The 19,662-nt window shown below is 35.2% G+C and overlaps 2 protein-coding genes and 1 long non-coding RNA gene across 13 annotated transcripts; 2 read left to right on the top strand and 1 right to left on the bottom strand.

The window, feature by feature from the left end:
- Nucleotides 1–9,142: 9,142 nt before the first annotated feature.
- On the bottom strand, nt 9,143–17,532 carry LOC107042800 (tetratricopeptide repeat protein 4). Of its 10 annotated transcripts, XM_015263993.2 has the most exons (7): nt 16,179–16,288; nt 16,032–16,075; nt 15,631–15,953; nt 13,786–14,147; nt 12,376–12,656; nt 11,980–12,144; nt 9,143–9,300 (listed from the first exon to the last, which is right to left on the bottom strand). In XM_015263993.2, the coding sequence occupies exons 3-7, from the start codon at nt 15,902–15,904 to the stop codon at nt 9,198–9,200; spliced, it is 1,185 nt and encodes a 394-aa protein (XP_015119479.1). In that variant the 5' UTR covers nt 15,905–15,953; nt 16,032–16,075; nt 16,179–16,288; the 3' UTR covers nt 9,143–9,197. The 10 variants fall into 10 exon arrangements, with proteins under 10 accessions (XP_015119479.1, XP_015119477.1, XP_015119480.1 ...); XM_015263991.2 differs by lacking the exons at nt 16,032–16,075; nt 16,179–16,288 and adding an exon at nt 17,423–17,532 and having other exon boundaries at nt 15,631–15,986; XM_015263994.2 differs by lacking the exons at nt 16,032–16,075; nt 16,179–16,288 and adding an exon at nt 17,423–17,532 and having other exon boundaries at nt 15,631–15,967.
- LOC107042804 lies at nt 16,216–16,863 on the top strand. Its single transcript, XR_001461183.2, has 2 exons — nt 16,216–16,545; nt 16,674–16,863. It is a non-coding gene; the product is annotated as an uncharacterized LOC107042804 (long non-coding RNA).
- On the top strand, nt 17,460–19,391 carry LOC107042802 (peptidyl-tRNA hydrolase ICT1, mitochondrial). Of its 2 annotated transcripts, none has more exons than XM_015264000.2 (3): nt 17,460–17,789; nt 17,918–18,100; nt 19,054–19,391. In XM_015264000.2, the coding sequence occupies exons 1-3, from the start codon at nt 17,637–17,639 to the stop codon at nt 19,303–19,305; spliced, it is 588 nt and encodes a 195-aa protein (XP_015119486.1). In that variant the 5' UTR covers nt 17,460–17,636; the 3' UTR covers nt 19,306–19,391. The 2 variants fall into 2 exon arrangements, with proteins under 2 accessions (XP_015119486.1, XP_015119485.1); XM_015263999.2 differs by having other exon boundaries at nt 17,918–18,106.
- The last annotated feature ends 271 nt before the right edge of the window (nt 19,392–19,662 follow it).

Below are 19,662 nucleotides of genomic sequence, written 5' to 3'. Positions count from 1 at the left end.
AACTCTAAGAATGTGTTATAAAACGCCCCGGCAACGCTGAAGTAATTACATTAAGAAAGTACTTATGAGGAATTTTTTCTCAAGGCACCTATTTTTTGAAGGTCCTCACAAATTATGAAAAAAAAAACTTTTTGTGTAATTTAATATTAATATTAATAATTTCTGTAATTTTTTGTTTAATTTTCAAAAGCATCCATGACAGAAATAAGTCAAAAATGGATGGCTGAATTGAGAAAAAATTCGTTTCATGCAGAAAAAACAAAAAACTAGATTTTTATTTGTCATAATCTACCTATATGTATCCAAATCAAATTCCGTTTTTTTTCATTCCGATTTCAAATTTACTTCAAAAATGGGCTCAGAAAAATGTTGTTTGGTTTTACTTATTAGTTAGACCTTCCGAATAACATTACTGGAGTAAAAAATAATGACAACGTGATGAAGACAACTGACTGTTTAACCATCTATTATAAACGCACTAAAAATTTATTTCACGACTTCAAGGTGAAACTATGCATTGTTTGAGTATTTATTCATTTATGATCAAATTCAGCACTCTGAAAAGGTAAGGATACATCTCGTCAAATTCTGTTCTGACCCCCCTCAGTTTTCATTTTTCAATGGAAATTCAGTTAAGAATTCAGTTAGAATTTGTTTTGTAAAATGGATATGTGAAAAATGGATGCAAAAAAATTACTATATAATGAATGCAAATGAGCCCTCTGGGGAACATTCATTATATTCCCAACGTTAACAAACAATATTGCACATTTCCAAATGAATAGTTTCGAATTTAATTATTCGGGCGGAAAGAGCATGGAGTAAAATGCATTATCATTAGTAGATTAGGTTCGATTCACTTAATAGTTGAATGTGCAATAGGTAGGGGAGTAGACAAATGATTTAATTCCCGGTATTCCGTATGATTACCACATCGAAAATCAATTGGTACTATTCTAATTACAGTTCAATGTTGATGATTGTTATTATGACGATCCATTTTTTAAATTTTTAGAGCAATTAAAGTAGTATGGTCCTCTCCAAAGTGATCGTTGAGTGTCCGTCAAGAAAATCTAAAAAAATTAATCAAAAAACTATGATTTATAATTGCAAATTCTCTTTGTGAATTATAAAATTTGAGAATATAAGAATTAATCGATTATTTTTATTATTTTTCACTTATTAGTCAAATAATGTACCTCCTTTGACTAGCGTCGTTTTATGTGTGGCAACGTTGTAACTTAACAGCGTAGGGAAAACGAGATTTGAAATGCCCGCTTGTCCCCACTCCACTAACGCATCGTTGCCGCATCTACTCGACACGCAATTTCCGAACACCGAGGAGCAGAAATTATTTATAACTAAAGTCCCAAACGGTCAATAATTTTCATCGATTGTCGTAAATTTTTGTTTTTCTTTCCCCCATTTTTTTGTATTTTTTAAAATAATTTAATCGTGGATTTATCATAAAAACCACCCAAAAATGTGATTTGCCCATAAGACTCTGTGTTAGAATCTAATTTTTCATTAATTCTTATCAACCACACTAATCGATCAATGTACCACAAATTGCACCAGGAGGTTTTTATTGATATTAACTTTCATAAAAAAATTATTTCATATTGTAATCTTGGAAATCGATCCGTGATCATACTCCTTTAAAATGAGTAGCAGTATCGTTTCGGTACCCAAAATAAGAATTAACTACACGGAACTCTTCTAAGAGATAAAGGGAAAAGATTATTTGCAAGAGGAAACTTTATTCTGCCAAGAAGAGGAGATGAATTGTGCTGTAGAATAAGTGAGGATCTGAGGCTCGTTCACCATTGCTGGTGCATTTCTCGATAAATCAGACGATTCCTGTTAATTGTGACTTGTGGAAACTATTTGATAAAAACCTTGTCCGAAAATTCATTTTTTTCCAGTCATTTCTACTCTCAGTTCTGTTTGATGTTAGAGGCTTAGAAGTAGTCCATGGCTAGGTTAACCTGTCGTTAGGCGCACGTGAGACTTTATCTCACGCAACGCTAGTCAACCCATAGGACGTCTCTGCAGTACGAATGAGATACTAAAAAGAAATAATGCTGGTATTCGTGGGCATTTTTGATAATTGCCGTAGAGATTAATGAGAATCCCTGCTTGTTTTAGTAATCATCTCGCTTCCAAGAAAGGCAATTTATTTTCACCTTTATATAATTCCTTCCCACACAATTCAAAAATTCATCCTTCCCAACAATAGCAATGTAACCACAATCATGACAATAATCTAGCAATAACATTCATAAAATCATCAAGGCTAAGCCCTCGAAATGTCGAACGATGATAAAGAAAGAAGCAAAAGCTCGTTTGGGCAGGAAAAGGACTCGAGAGGGGTGTATGCCCTCAGTTTCCACTAGACCCCCCCCCCCCCCCCCCCCCNAAATTGGTCGCGTCGCGACGCGTCAGCAGAACGCGTGCGCGCTTTGACACGTCGTCGATTCCTGTCGTCGCTTGCTCGCATTACAGTTTAATCCGTTTTACTCTCCTATATACGGTTCATTTTCTTTCTCAGACTAAACATGTGAAAATATTATCACATGTCAAAATTAATATTTTTCCGAGACATTTTCATTTTAGTTTGTGAGTTATGCATAATTCCGTCGAGAAATTTTTATTTTTATTCGTAAATTATGCAGAAAAAATCCATTTATAGATGAAAATAGCCCACAAATATTATATAATAATCGAGTAAAGTTGATTCTTAGACGTAGTAATCAGTCAATAAATGTATTGCGGTTCAACCCAAATGCTAGAAAAATGCTAGAAAGACAGTGCAATAAAGTTTCTTTGCGTCGAGTATATTATTGGCGGGTTAAACAGCGTAGAATTCTGGAGCTACAGGATTTTTAGGTATTGCAACATTCCTCAACACACGGAGAGAAATATTCAGTAAAAACTACGGAACTCAGAATTCACTCACCGATTACGGAATCGACTCAAAAAATTTAAGTGACGGCGTCGTAATTTTTCGCAGGAGATTCAGATAAAATTAGGGAATGCTCCGGAAAAATTCGGTGACAGCTCCGTAATATTTCCTACAACCACATTTCGCTCCGAAATTACGGAAAAGATACGTAATTTTTATTGAATATTTCTCTCCGTGCATCGATGTCAATCGTTGTTTTTCTAATCAGGAATACATTGTATACACACTAACTTCATTGGGCAGGATAAACTGAATATTTTGTGTTATTTTCTGACTCGAGATGGGCAACCTGATCTTGATCTCATCTTTGATCTGGGGAAACCTGATCAAAATGCTGGGATCCGATCTGTCTCCTCAATGCCGGATCCAATTCGAATGTTAGGATAGGGACAGAATTGATTGAGCCGTATTAGATCCAGACACTCTCCTGAAAATCTGTTCCAGTCCTAATCCGGAACGTCTAATCACGACATCCTCACCACTATCGGATCTGTGTTTGATGTAAGACCAGGCAATCTGAACTGCATTTCCACAGAGGACACTAGGCCGTGAGAAACTTTTCTGGTGAATATGAGGTTACGGGACGAGCCGAAGGCGAGTTTTGTAATCATATGAGGTAGAAAAGTTCTTCACGGCCGTGTGTCGAACAATATTTTTTATCATTGGGCTCGAAAAGTCAATTTCGAGTGCGTAAAGCGAAGCTTTACGCACGAGGATGCACTATACGCATGCTCATGACCACACGGAGAGAAATGTACGAGAAAAATTACCGTGCTCGCACAGTAAAATGGGTTCAGATGGTCTTTCCAGGCGAAATGTACCGCAAAGAGTAGGAAAAAGTACTGTTACATGAGTCATTTTTCGGATAAATGCGGGGAAAAATTCTTGTGCAGCACGGTAAAATCGAAGCGACAGTGAATTTTTACGAGAAATACGAGAAAAATTATGACACTGGCTGGAAAATTTTTCCGGTGCTCTACCAGAATCCTAGGACCCGATCGCGCATTCGTAAGATTTCGGTACTCTTCGTCCCTTCGCTCCGCGATCACGAACATCAACTCAACGTGACCAGATGATTTATTCCGTCGTCTCCTCTAGCCTCTCCTCTCACATCTCCTTACTGAAACCCCAGGTTAATGTTTTTCATAATATCAATTCAGTGAAATATTAATTAGTTTTGTGATAAAACGGTTAAGAAATAAAATAAGTGCCCTTTATTTTCTCTTCATGAGGTGTAGAACGCTGTAGAGATACATTCGCCTGTCAAACGTTCCACATACGTTTGCCGCCCATTCCGCTTTCAATATGGGAGAGAGGATATGGAGGAGAGGGTAAAATAAAACTAATAGGATGATATGCTGAATGACAATGTTTACTCATTTTTAACTATTGAATGTAATTTATCATGTAATAGAAAACAGTCAGTGATCAAGCTTTTATTGTGCGGTACTGGAATTTTTACTATACAGCACCGGAATTTTTCTGGTGCTAGACAATTGAACCCACTTTACCAGATGGCACGGTAATTTTTTCCTGAATTTCTCCTGAAAAATTCTGGAATTTTTTTCTCTGTGCATTACGCACGCCGAGCGGAAAACAATCGCTTTACGCACACTAAACCGTTTCGAAAAGTGCACGTTTGAGGCAGGTATCACAAAAAAGTATTTTCAATGTCATTTTCTATGGTAACTATAAATTAGTTAAAATCTGATCAAAGAAAAATTGATTAAAGAATTAATATAATTCCATTTAATATACTGATATGAAACAATATGCTATGAGAAAATGATTTGCAAACTCCATTCGAGAGCAGATTGCTACTTGATTATCAAAAATAGCTATACTAGTACTAGATAAAGACGACAGCACACGGAGAGAAATATTCAAGAAAAATTACGGAACATTACACGTAATCCGCAAGCGAAAATCGTTTTCAGTGAATTTCTATAGGAATATAAGAGAATAAATCTGAAACGTTCAGTAAATTATTGGGTCTGTCACCGACAAAATACGAAAAAGTCACGTAATTTTTCTGGAAGTTGTAAAATCTAACAGAAACTTCAAGACTTATTATGCCTCAGAACATGAAAATTCTTGGATGTTAAAGAATTTTTACGAAAAATTACGGAACGTGTTGTTAAAATCTCCCCCTCACGGTGACTCATGGCTAGCCGTGAGGCGTCGGACGGATGAGTAATTTTTACGGAACAGATCGTAGAATTTACGTGACGATTGACACTTTTTATTGAATTTTACTTCGCTCCCAGATTACGTTTTTAAATGTAATTTTTGCGTCTTTTTTCTGGTAATTTTTATTGAATATTTCTCTCCGTGCAATTACCCACTTGTTTCTTCAGGCGCCCGATTCATCACGAATTCTATATTCGTTCTCACAATTTTCTTCTGCTGAGAGCAAATCATAATAGTACGTGTAGAATAGTATATTATGTCATCATTATGGCGAATGTGATTATAATCCTTGCCTTCGGCTCGGATTATAAAGCCACATTCGCCAGATAATACTTTTATCGCCGTGTAACATTAGTACATTAGAGTACAAGGGCACAAATTTCGTTTTCAACGAATGTGTAGTTTACAGGCCGAGCCGAAGGCGAGGTCTGTACACACATTCGTTGAAAACGAAATTTATTACCGAGTGCTCTATTAGTTATTTTTATCACAAGGTCCACAAAGTATTTTCTGACGAATGTGGCTTTGTATAATCACATTCGTCAGAAAATACTTTTGGACCGTGTGATGAATGCAATTTTTCGTCAGAGGGCCCGTAAACCGCGATCAAACCGAGCGAAGCGAGGTTAGAATCGCGGTTTACCGGGTCTTCTCACGAAAAATATTTTATGTCAAGTCGTGCAGAAGTCGAGTTTTGAGCAGGCTGCGCGAAGCGCAGCGTGCGATAAACTCGACTTATTGCACGGCGCGACATAAACGATATTTTATGTCGTTAAAAACCGCGATTCTAACCTCGCTTCGCTCGGTTAGATCGCGGTTTATCGGGCCTAATGACAAAATATTTTCTAATGAAGAATTATTATATGGTTATTCTCTGACGTCTAACAAATATTTCGAAAAAAGGAAATTCTAGACTAGATAAAAATTGTGATCCAAGGAGTATTTGTAGGGTGCAAACACGAAAATACGTTTCATCTTAATATAGAGGGGAAAATGGATTGGGTTCAACATTTTTTCAACATTTTCATATGCTCCATCATGTATCAAGAGTTATTCGAGGAGAGCCTTCTTCGACGAAACACAGAAAAAAAAGTGGATTAATTTTAGAAAGAAGTTTCTAAATTTTAGAAACCGTCGTTTCTAATCTTCAGTTTTCTAAAATCTAGAAAATTTTTTGCATTTTTGAGGGGAGATTTCGCAAAGAAGGGGCTTCATGTATGGGTGGATTATACATGAGTGTAGTGATATCCAGGGGGGTCTCATATACGGGGGGATTTCATTGAATGGTGGTTTTATCAATGGGCAGAGGGTTTTACATAAAGGGGATATATATAGGGGATGTAAAGAGGGGGGTTTTACAAAGAGAGAGGTTTTGTAAAGAGGGGTGTTTTGTGAAAGGGTGGGTTGTGGTTGGGGAGGGATTTTTGTATAGAGGGTCTATTTTGGGGGGAGAGAGGAATTTGAGAGTGAATTTTGTTTGAGGTGAATTTGAGAGTGAATTTCTGTGGTTCCCGGTAGCTTAGTCGGTAAGAGTGCCCGGCGCGTATCTGGGAGACCCGGGTTCGATTCCCGGCTGGGTGAAGCAGAAATTTTTTCTCTCTAACTTCTAATTCTCTTAGAATTTTTTTCTTTTTTTTTTTTTTACATCGAAAAAAACCACATAATCAAGTAATCGAGTAATTGAATCGTGGTTTTTTTAATTATACATCGAAAATTCAGTACAAGGCCCTCTCCTGGAGCCGACTTAGTTCGTCGGTGAGTTTTTCAAGGATATCTCCGAAACTAAGGGAGATAGCAAATTTTCTTGAAAAATTGGGGGGGGGGGGGGGTTATCCCTCCAGAATTCAATACAACTTTCCTTTCCTCCCCCCCACCCCCCTCCTTTCCAAGTTTCTCCCTTGGTTTCGGAGATATCCGCAAAATTCACCAACGAGCTAAATAGATTACGGGAGGGGGGAGGGGGGACTGTACGGCGACAATTCACTACAATAGTGCCATGTACAACACCCCCTCCCCCCCATATATGAACACCCAATACACGAGCTCCCCTCCGATAAATAAAATCACCCATATAAACGTCTCCCAATAAATTAAGCCCCTTATTAAAAAATTCCCATGTATGAAACCCCCCTCCTCATTCTCAATGTATGGGGGACTTACGTTCTTTAAATACCTCGGCGGCAATTTTTTAGGTCATTCTGAAAAATGTCTAAAATGAAGAAAAATTGAACATTGGTTTCAGAAAATATTTGTTCTTTAAAACAATACCCAAATTCATGAGTTTTTATAATCCCACCAAGGATAAAACTTAAAAATAGGAGTTTCTAAAATTTAGAAACTAGTTTCCAAAGCTAATCAATTCTTTTGTGTAAGACTTTTCAATTTCACAATTTGAAAGAAAAAAAAATGATTGAAATCGTTAGGCGGGATCAACAAAGTTCGCAGAGATTAGATTGAAAATAACATATTTGTATGAAATGGATATTACAATACCCCATGTCATGTCTTTTGTCATTGTGATAAAAAAATGGACAGGTTCAGTACCTTTGAAACTGCTACATCCAATGCCGAATGATATAGAGCTGACCAGGCAGTTAATCCACTTACATCAGTTGATTGAAATGAAATAGAGCGAATGAGGGTTACAGTCGGAACATACGACTGACTATCAAATGTATACGTCACGCAATCACCTCTAATTTTCACCAGTTTTCACGAAAATCAAATTGATGAGCTTCCATTGGAATGAAAATCAATACAGGGAAAATCATTACTGAGAAAATGATACGAGAGAGTGGGTTAATTAATTCGAGCATTAATGGCAAATTATCCTTCCGATCGTACAGTAGGAAGAGGAATTTTTCACGCAACGTTGGAATTTAAAATACCAATAAATGTTATGCATTAATTTATATTCGCCGTTGGAGTAATTGAATCGTTTGTTATTGTTTCAATATGCATTAGAATAATGAATTTATGATGGGGGTCGACTTTAGTTGGATTAAATAACGGATTGATTCAAAATAATTGGATTATTAATTGAAATCTTCGAAACTTCGAACCTAAATAAATTTTCCCTATAATAAATTTTCGAAAATTGATATTTGATAAACTTGTCACTCTCTTTCTCTTTCTTTTGCATGGTTGTGAGTAGTCAGACATTTTTTCTGTATCTCGGAGAGAGTGGGGCAAAATGAAACGTGGGCCCAAATAAAACGGCCAAAAATGATTGTTTGACGCAATTCAAGCGAAATAAAAATTTACTAAAACAAACTTAATATAACCGACGTCGGTGGCCGAAGCGGCTAGGTGCGAGCCTAGTGTGCGAAAGGTTGTGAGTTCGATTCCCCGTGGAACCGAGTTTTTCAACCGGAGGCTCCGGCGAGCGGGAGGTCGCTAATATAGTGACCGCCTGTACCGGCATGGGTTTTCTGTGGTTTCCCATGCTACTCCTATGTTCTATAGGAGTGCGAATGCGGTGCAGTGTAGAATCCACAGCCGCATGCATAGGGTTGGATAGGGCCGATTAGCCAATCAGAAGGCAGAAAGGGCCGGAATATAAAAAAAAAAAAAAAAAAAAACTTAATAATACCAATTAACATTAATGTTTTTTTATCAACTTTTTTTTATTCTCAACAGTACTTCCAAAAATTACATTTCAATACTAGGTCGTGAAGAACTTTTTTGGCGAATATGAGATGACAAAATGACCCGAAGACAGGATCATATGCGGTGAAAAAGTTCTTCGCGGCCGAGTATTGAACGATATTTTTTGTCCCGACGTCCATGAGTGGTATTTTTCGAACACAAAGCGTCCGTATAACCGGGCTTCACGGACTCAATGAGAAAAGATACTTAAATCCGCTTTGATAATCGTATTAATTATGGGGACATCGAGATATGTCATTATGAATCATCCATTTGAAATGAAGATTTGTGGGTGATTAGACGATTGAATAACATAAGGCATAAATTTGCATACCATAATTGGTAGTCGGAATATGCAGTTGTTTCATTTATTTTTCATTGTGCAAGGTAATGTTCATAAGCTTCTTGATACTTTGTAGTTATCCAAAAATCGTTTCTCAGCGTCACTGGAGGCTATCAGCACGAGAAATGACGGGGTTCCATCCCTCAGAACGAATCTATCAAAAAATACCATATTTTACAATTTTGATAATTATTAAGGCATCCCTGATGAACTTGTGAGACTTCAAACCTAATGATTTTGCATTTGCCGGAAGATGGCCCCAACCATTTATCACGTAAATATAAGATATAGTATTTTTTTGTCTCTCCATTTAGAGAAGAAAAATGATAACTTTTTTTACGAGTTTTTCTCATGAAAAAATTTGAAAGAAATATTAATTGCCCAATTATATGTTTTTTGGACGTTTTAAAACCCCAAAAAGTTTGCTTTCCTCGATGGGTCGTAAGGATCAGAAAATCATGACATTCAAACAGGAGAAAGACAATAAGAATAATCATGAGGTTCAAACAGTGATAAAGGTCAATTGGAAGATACGCGCAACATCGATCTGAGAACTTCAAATCTTTTTGGTACTTCATCCCGTTGGACCATTATGATCGTTTAATCCCTGTGATCCTTCTGTTCATCTGGCATTGATGAACCATTACGTCAGTTGTCTGCTTAAGCATCAGGTAGATAGAGCCTTAAAACCAAATTTGGGTCCCCTATAGACAAGTGGACGGCTCAGAATTGCGTTTTTCCACTTCCTAGGCCTTATACAAAATGAATTAAATTAATTTTATGCCACTCATGTCTGAAACCGGATAAAGATGGTTTTGAACCAGGGGAGACTCCTAGACCCCAATGTTCTATACATACTCCTAGACCCCATTGTCCTCCTAGACAATGATGCCACAACTTTGCTTTTCAATTGAAAACAGACATCATCTTTAGACATTTGTCTAGTTTAGAGGCCCTAGTACGCCATTTCTCGACCCGCTCTTTCATTTGAGCCCAAAAAAACATTCACATCTTGTCTGACATCTCTGCTACAAACTCTGGTCATCAACTCTGGTTTTCAGTTGAAATTGGAATTGTTAATTTACACAATAAAAGGAGTGCATTGACGATTTTTTCTTAACTCGCAAAAATCTTCAAACAATTTGCTTGATTTTTCAAAAATTTATTTAAAAAAAAGTACTAACTAGCAAATGTTTTTTATTAGCTCGCAATTTTCTTCAAAACTACTTTAATGAGGAAAAAAATAAAAATTTGGAATATCTATATATGAGGGGCTAATTGATCGGATCTAAACATTCACCCAAAATGAGGGAATCGAGATTTATAAATAGACAGAGACGTTTTTTAATTGACACACGCAATAATTCTCAATAAATTCAGTAATTAGGCATTAAAAATTACATTTAACCTTAAAAAAATCATGGATGGAAGGTCTGAAGTTGCATCACCACGTGTGATTCCCAAAGTCAACTTTTGAGGGTTATTCACTCAATTTACAGTGGTGCAATTCCCACCTGATCAATTTACCTAGGCAACCTATTGTGCAAGCGATTACGGATCTAGAGGAAATGAGACATCTTGTCGCCCTTGTCAAGGCTCAGTCTGTCCTGTGTTTCCCAGGTATTACAATCAGAATAAACTCATGTGGGGAGCAATTGATAATATGTCTCGCCTCCAGTTGGCTATCCCTCAACGCGATGAAACTTGCATCACCTTAAATACCCTTTTAGAAATAATAGTGGTCAACATTCCCCACATGCATTGATATGATTCTCATCACGGATGAAAAAAAATCATAGAAAAACCTAGCGAATTTGCCAAACAATTCTATTGGATTTCTATTGAACTTTTTATTCATTTTTGGCTGATTCTATTGAAATGTTCAATAGGAGAAATCCAATAGAAAAAGACAATAGAATTCAATTTTTCTATTCAACTTATTCAATTGGTATATTTTCTATAGAATATCCTCGGTTCAAATTTTTCCAAGTTTTCTTTCATCCTATTCTTCATTTCTTTTCATCTAGAAAATCAAACAAAAAAATAGAAACATTGACCCGAGGAAAGTCTATAGAAAATATCTCAATAGAATTGTCTAGTAAAATCGCGAGGCTTTTCAATGAAATTTTTTGGTGCTTGATTTTATGTTCATAAAATTAGTATCTGGACGTGGAGAATGCATTTGTCCACCAATTGCTCGTCACATGAGTTTATTCTGGTTGCATTACCTGGATAAACCGTTTTCCCACAGGACTGACTCAGCCTTAACAAGGGCAACAAGATGTCTCATTTCCTCTAGAACCGCAAACACTTACACAATAGGATGCCTATTTAAATTGATCATCTCGGAATCGCACTACAGTAAACAGAGTGAATAACCCTCAAAATTTGCCATTGGGAATCACATATGGTGATGCAACGTCAGGCCTTCCATCCATGATTCTTTTTTGAGGGTTGAATGTAATTTTTAATGCCTAATTACTGAATTTATGGAGAATTATTCCATACGTCAATCACAAAAAACTCTGTCTATTCATAAATCTCGATTCCCTCATTTTTTCGAATTTTATTTCAGTCCAATTGATGCGTTATTTTTTTATTGAATTTTGAATTTAACGGTTTTCGGTGATTTTGGGAACATTAACATTTTTTTTTCAAAACTAGAAGGCTTAAAGGGATTCTGTTAATGGATTCAAAATCAGCGGAATTTAATCTTTCTATGCGGGTAATTTCATCTCTAGGAGAGCCAAGGTCGCAATTTTGTCGGACTATATAATCAATAATTCTGATTGATTATACTAATCCTAATCATGGTATATGATAGGGAACTCACTGTTTTTGTTGAATGATTGTCCCCAGCGTTCGACTGATATCAACTTTATGTACAGATGCTTTATTAATTCCTTCGAAATAAACATTCAAATTAGGAACGATATAACGATGCCCCATATCCCAAGGAGGTGGAACTTCAAAAAGTTCTTCCAATTGATCCATGAATCTAAATAGCAAACACAAGGTAAAAAATGAATTAATAGCATTCCTCAGGAATTTATTTCTATAATAAAAAAAATGAATGGAGACAAATAAAAAAAGAGGTAGAATAACGGTTGTCAGAAGACCTTTTAGTAGAAAATTTCAAAGACTGTACAAGAATTTGTTTGATTTATTCTCGAGGAGATATCTGAGACATAATGTATACGTGAATAATAAATTGTCCGAAAATACTTACGGTGTATCTTCGTGGAAATTCTGAATGAAATCTGTCTGCATAGTTTCTGGATAAAGGATCATAACAGGCCAGATCAATCCTTCTTCTTTATCCAGCCTCACTCTATGCTGAGCTAATTGGGGAATCTGAGGCTCCAAATCCTTCAACTCATACGATTTATTGCCATTTGACAGATCTATGTTGATAGTCCTCTGCTCAATCGCCTCCATCAATCTGTTTTCCTCCTTCTCTTCTTTTTTCTCCTTCATTTCCCTCAATCTTATTTCCCTCTGCAGTTTTTTCTATTGACATTATGCAAAGAAAACTTCCAATCAATTCCGAATCGTTGCACAGTAATAGAGACATAGAGTAATAAAGACGGGTTCAAAAAACCACCCCATAAGCCTCCCTGATGTGCCCCAGTCTCAAGAGACCTTTTGTAAAAAATTACATTGGCTTCAAGGCCTATTAACCGTCAGTAGGCGCGCTTGAGCGTTGCGTGAGAGAAAATCTCACACGTGCCTAACGACGGGTTAATTGCAGAGATGACTCTAAAGTATGTTTATACGAATGTACGAAAAAATAGCCGATGGCTAGTAACACACGTTGTGTGTGGTACACGACAAAATGACCGGAATGCCTCTCATAAAACTGAAAACTTAAGAATTGCAATTAAGGTCCGGGTGGATTATCTTTCGAACGTGATCTTGGTTGTTTTTTTTTATTTTGATAATCTGAAATGATCTCCAATTGCTATTCAGTTTTACATAGCCATGGAGTCTTCAGAAATTATGATCGTTTCAATCAAAAAAACGTTGAAAAAAAGCTGAATATTTTCAAAGAGAGTTTTTGAATAATATTGGGCAATAAACAAAATAGGGAGGAAATTGCAAATTAATAATTTAATGTATGTAATGTCTGTTAGGTCGTCATTTGTCACAGTAGTCATGGCTGTCAAATCCTTAGTTACCATGATAAATTATCCATTCACTATTTCCTCTCACTATTTAATTGACCAGCTGATCAATTAAAAACATATGATTGGCTGACCCCCCCCCTTCCCCTTCTCCCACCACCACAAGGGAAGGTATATAAGGACTGCCCCCACACATCGGAGCTGAGAATCGGAGCTCATAGCCCTGAAGATGCAGACTGCAATGTTTGCGAAACGTCGGCGCAATGCTGAAACTCAACGCGGCATCCATCCGGAAGCCAACCAAGTCATTAATAATGGCCGCGAAAGCCTCAAAACTAAGCTCTTTGAAAATGTTCAGTTTATTTCTACTTTTTTTTATTGTAAAATCCAATGGAAATTGTTATATATTTTAGATTATGAAGTTGGAAAAACAATCGAGATAACGTTCAGAGGATAATCAACACGGGCCTTAAACAAACTTGAAAAAACTGATTGATACTTTTGTTAGTATTTACCTTTTCCAGATTTGCGTTTTTAAGCATTTTAGAGATTTCACTATTGGACTCATGCTCAGCGATATAAATATTACACAGTTCAATGCAGTCATCAAAGTTTTTCGTAAGATAGCAGCACATCGCTGCTCTACTCAGAGCTTTAGGATAGTTCGCCTGGAGCTTCAATGCCATTTTGCAATCATTCAAACAAGATCGATAGTTCTTCAGCATGAAGTGGGAAGCTGCTCGATTATTGTACAACTGAGCTCTGAGACCGTCTTTACATTTAGTTTTTATTCCTTCTGTGTAACTTAGAATTGCCAGACGGTAATTTTTGTGTTTATAATTGAAGTTTCCATCTTCTTTGTAATTAGCTGCTAATTCTGTTGATAAAATCAGAGAATAATTATAGTAAGGAGTCAAAAAATATTCCATCAGGAGAAGAGGAGGAAATCACGAGTCATTGTGATTTTCACACAGCTTTCAATCTTGTATGTTCAGAAAACAAGTGGGAAATTGCTCTTGTATTGTATATAGTAGAGTTGTTTCTACTAATAAATTAGCAATATGCTTCCGAATGGTTATTTTGCACTTTATTACCTTCTATCATGTATCATTCATTGTTTATTTCATTTTATTAAATTGAAGAAAATTTCTTTTCAATTAATTTTGTCAGATTTTCAACTTAGTTCAAAGTTATCATCATCATTATTCTTATTATTCCTTTTTTCTATACAACCAATTGTTTTTTTCACAGTTCTATCTCTCCCCTCAGCCCTTCAATAAAATGTTATTAGAAAAATGTTATTCATACATAATTGAATGAATTTCAAACATCACATTTGAAGAAATCATCAAAAAGCTCACTTTCAGGGAAATTGATGAAAAATTCGAAATTTTCATCATCGTAGAAATCAAATCAACCAATATAGCTATCGTAATCATCTTTTAACTTTGACTTAATGAGATTAAAACAAACATTTTAAGCTAGGATTGAAATCATTTGAAGCATGATATTCAAACATATTTCCGGAATTCTGATTTTCAAAATATTCAAAATTTTTGAAAATTTTCGAATAAATCAAAATATCGATTACTGCTATCGCCTTCATCTTCGAACTTCGTTAGAGGGGCATCCAAACAATTTTTTTAATTCATCATTCAATCACTTCAGAACATTTTTTTTGTTATCGTGAACATCCAATTTTCGAAAAAATTGAAAAAATGTTAAAACTAATCGATGAATTAAATTTTATATAATGGCGATCGATAGGACTCAATAATGGCTACATTTGAAAAAAAAAAAAATCAATTCCATCCATTCATTAGGGAAAAATTGAAGAAAAACTTTACCACGTCATCCATACGTACACAGATACGTACATACATGGTCTAAAAATTGCACTTTCAGACTTTTTGGACCATTGGTCGATTTAACACAAAAAATCCAAAACTTAAATTTGAACGATTACTATGTTTCCGTTCGGAAGCAAAAAAGGCAAAATACTCATTTTGTTAAGAACACCATGAACTGCTGCAAATATCCTGTTATTTGGACCTTCCACTACTTACATGCGACGGAATTATTCAATTAACTCAATATTGGGCTTCAGTGATTTTACAACTCGTTCATAATTAATTATCTCAGTAATGGTGATGTTAAAACAAAATTCAAAATGTATTTTTAATATTGCACAAAAATGTCGGTATAGGAAAAAAGTTTATTGTCCAATTTCTTCAACTCCCTCAACTTTCCTGTGGCCCATATTTGCAAAATCAACTACTATCCGTAAATTTGTATTCTTCCCTTATTCTGGTATTACCACTTCACTATCGTACTTATTTGGTAGAATTAAAGAATCGAACCTTCAGGTGTATTTTCATCCTCGCCATACTTGAGCTGCTGGAGCCCTTCCATCAACGGTGAGATCTCATCGCCAGGTTCAGGGGGCTTCTTCATGAAAAATGGATGTTTCTCCATTTCTTCTTGCCATCGATCCTCTGGCCAACCCTCATCATATGATTTCTTCTCCAAATTACTTATGTATTCATCTAATTCAGCATCCAGCTTCGCTGCTAGCTCCAGGCGCTCAGCCTCTGTCCATTGTTTTCCCTCATTATCTCCTGATTCTGCTGACATCTTTTTTCATCACAATGCCGAAAAATTATAAATTGATTTTTCTAGCAATCTGCACAGTTGAATCTAAAATTAGTTGTAATTTCTGAAAATTTAGCCAAAAGTTGTAACAGAATTAACATAACCAAACCTTGATAATCAATGACAATTTAGTTTTTATTTTTACAACGAATGCTTCAATCGATGTCAAATAATTTTTCAATCAGAACGAATATAAAATCAAAGGAAATTTATGAAAATGATTTAATTTCTCAACTATAGTGACCTATCAAAGTACCTCGAGAACCGTTTCTAGCGCCAATTAAACTACGCTCTACAAGGTTATGTTCACATTGAGATGTTGAGGTTATTGGATGTTATAGGCACAGCCTAGGTCCTCTGCTGGTTTGAAGTATTCAATCGTCAAGGTTCTAAAATAGCGAGAAATATTTAGTCCAGCTCCTGATATTCTTACAATTGATAATTGAATAATCAAAAAAAGTTACTCCATCATGAATATTCTGGGTAGAATTTTTCATATTTTGAGAAGGGACATTACCACTCGTGGATTTAATATTTCGCAAAGGGAATATTCCTTCAAAAGTGCTTTTGCACTCGAAAATTTGTATCCAAAGAGTAATGTTAAGCTTTACCACCCAGAATTTGTGAGTATGTCATCTCCTTCATGCCTTTCTGCCATGAACATGAAATTGTCCAATCATTTTTCATTGACAGAAACATAAAGAGAGAAGGATTTCTGGATTAAAAAATGTTTCGTGGGATTTATTTGCAGAAGAATGAGCATCCAAAAGTCGAATTTACTGGTTTCATACCTATGGATAAATTGACAGTTACCTACTCCCGTAGCAGTGGTCCTGGAGGACAACACGTTAACACTGTCAACACCAAAGTCGATCTAAGATTCGAAGTTAAGAGTGCTGATTGGATCTCTCAAGATATTAGGGAAAAATTATTGGTACAGGTTCGTCTATTCTATTCAAAATACTTCATTACATTTCATCGCCGATTTGAATGCTTCGCTCTTTTTTTTCGTATTCTATGAAAAAGTGAGGATAGGAATTGAATTTATGGATATTGGTTCATTATTCGAAAAAAACATATCAATTTAAAAATTTTCCGCAGACATTGAAAAATTAAAAATTCTGTTTTCGTGTTGATCTCGTTTCTCTTCCTCTTTTCTTTCTTTCATCAGAATTAGACAATAGAAAGAAAATGCATTAGTTTTTCTTCATTAGTAAAAAAAAACGTTTTGAAATTTTCAAGATTGAAAAATTGATTTTTAAAATTTATTTCTCACTTTCCTTCCCTACATTTNATTAGTTGTAATTTCTGAAAATTTAGCCAAAAGTTGTAACAGAATTAACATAACCAAACCTTGATAATCAATGACAATTTAGTTTTTATTTTTACAACGAATGCTTCAATCGATGTCAAATAATTTTTCAATCAGAACGAATATAAAATCAAAGGAAATTTATGAAAATGATTTAATTTCTCAACTATAGTGACCTATCAAAGTACCTCGAGAACCGTTTCTAGCGCCAATTAAACTACGCTCTACAAGGTTATGTTCACATTGAGATGTTGAGGTTATTGGATGTTATAGGCACAGCCTAGGTCCTCTGCTGGTTTGAAGTATTCAATCGTCAAGGTTCTAAAATAGCGAGAAATATTTAGTCCAGCTCCTGATATTCTTACAATTGATAATTGAATAATCAAAAAAAGTTACTCCATCATGAATATTCTGGGTAGAATTTTTCATATTTTGAGAAGGGACATTACCACTCGTGGATTTAATATTTCGCAAAGGGAATATTCCTTCAAAAGTGCTTTTGCACTCGAAAATTTGTATCCAAAGAGTAATGTTAAGCTTTACCACCCAGAATTTGTGAGTATGTCATCTCCTTCATGCCTTTCTGCCATGAACATGAAATTGTCCAATCATTTTTCATTGACAGAAACATAAAGAGAGAAGGATTTCTGGATTAAAAAATGTTTCGTGGGATTTATTTGCAGAAGAATGAGCATCCAAAAGTCGAATTTACTGGTTTCATACCTATGGATAAATTGACAGTTACCTACTCCCGTAGCAGTGGTCCTGGAGGACAACACGTTAACACTGTCAACACCAAAGTCGATCTAAGATTCGAAGTTAAGAGTGCTGATTGGATCTCTCAAGATATTAGGGAAAAATTATTGGTACAGGTTCGTCTATTCTATTCAAAATACTTCATTACATTTCATCGCCGATTTGAATGCTTCGCTCTTTTTTTTCGTATTCTATGAAAAAGTGAGGATAGGAATTGAATTTATGGATATTGGTTCATTATTCGAAAAAAACATATCAATTTAAAAATTTTCCGCAGACATTGAAAAATTAAAAATTCTGTTTTCGTGTTGATCTCGTTTCTCTTCCTCTTTTCTTTCTTTCATCAGAATTAGACAATAGAAAGAAAATGCATTAGTTTTTCTTCATTAGTAAAAAAAAACGTTTTGAAATTTTCAAGATTGAAAAATTGATTTTTAAAATTTATTTCTCACTTTCCTTCCCTACATTTCCCGTATTTCCTGTTTCTGCGGGCAGAATACGATCACAGAAATTAGAAATGTTAATCTCCCTTCATTTTTTAAGAAAAAAATAATTTGAAAAATTTCGAAAAGACATAGAAAAATAGATTTTTTAATTTTATTGATACTGATTGATGATGATCGATCTCTCTTTGCAATTTGCTTCGGTTCCATTGAAATGAGATCAAAGGGATGTAAAATCTTCATATTCGTTGACATTTTCAGATCATTGGTGCTAATTAATTTAAAGAAAAAGAAATGAAAAATTTTACGTATGATTATCGAAAATTGTTTATCGATCTGTATTCTCACGTGATTTATGGGGAATTCCTCTTTCAATGTTGTAACTTCATGTTAACCTTCTTTGTGCTTTCATCTGCAGAAATTTATCATAAATCGTTGTCTGGAGAATATTATGACATTTTGATAAATTTGAACCTATTATTTCTTGAATTATTTACAAAATCATCTTAACAAGATTTTGATATGCATTTTATTTAATTGTAAAATCTCTGGACAGTTACTCAAACCATCCATTATTGTCAATTTATTAAAATGAATGACTCAATTATTTATCTTTGCAGGAGAAAAATAGGATCAATAAAGAAGGCTTTCTCGTCATAAAATCAGACCTGACGAGATCCCAACAAATGAATCTTGCAGATGCTCTCGAACGTCTCAGAGTGATGATAAGAAAAACTCTAATAGTAGCCCCAGAGATATCACCACAGACCCAAGAAAAAATCCGTAAGGCACAGATGAAGGCAGCTAGAGAACGATTATTTGTAAAACGGTCTCGATCGTTGATAAAACAAAGTCGAAGATTAGAAGATTAAGAAAATAACTCCCAGTTCGTCATACATGTATATAATTTAATAATCAGAATAAATAAATCCATGAAATTCTTACAGTGGCAGAACAATTGAATGTTTTTACTCATTCATTTCTGTATATAGTAAACAACGCCATTCGATATCACACTCGTATCTATCAAAGTTGTATGGGTTCGAGCCTTAGAGCTGTAACCAGGATAAATAGTTGTAAGTTAACGATTACACACACGAATACGCTCCATTTGGCATAAAAAGTAATTTTCAGTTATGAATGAATTCCGTTGTGCAACGGTCAATTACAATGGGGATGAGTCCAATATGCATTTCCATTGATTATACAATTACCATCATGGTTGGTGC

The sequence above is a fragment of the Diachasma alloeum genome, unplaced genomic scaffold (genome assembly GCF_001412515.2).
Source record: "Diachasma alloeum isolate Michigan unplaced genomic scaffold, Dall2.0 Dall_scaffold_00521, whole genome shotgun sequence".
Taxonomy (NCBI): Eukaryota; Metazoa; Arthropoda; class Insecta; order Hymenoptera; family Braconidae; genus Diachasma; species Diachasma alloeum.
The sequence above is the reverse complement of the archived record's forward strand: the minus strand, read 5'-3'. Positions and strand labels throughout refer to the sequence as shown.

Bases quoted from the DNA above. Each gene is read 5' to 3' on its own strand.
- LOC107042800 (XM_015263991.2), bottom strand. From the start codon at position 15,904: ATGTCAGCAGAATCAGGAGATAATGAGGGAAAACAATGGACAGAGGCT. The intron at 12,657-13,785 runs GTAAATACTAAC...TAATGTCAATAG, and splicing joins AAAACGCAAATCTGGAAAAG to AAAAAACTGCAGAGGGAAAT. The intron at 9,301-11,979 runs GTGAGTTCCCTA...ATTTTTTGATAG, and splicing joins ACAATCATTCAACAAAAACA to ATTCGTTCTGAGGGATGGAA.
- LOC107042802 (XM_015263999.2), top strand. From the start codon at position 17,637: ATGAATATTCTGGGTAGAATTTTTCATATTTTGAGAAGGGACATTACC. The intron at 17,790-17,917 runs GTGAGTATGTCA...ATTTATTTGCAG, and splicing joins AGCTTTACCACCCAGAATTT to AAGAATGAGCATCCAAAAGT. The intron at 18,107-19,053 runs GTTCGTCTATTC...TTATCTTTGCAG, and splicing joins GGGAAAAATTATTGGTACAG to GAGAAAAATAGGATCAATAA.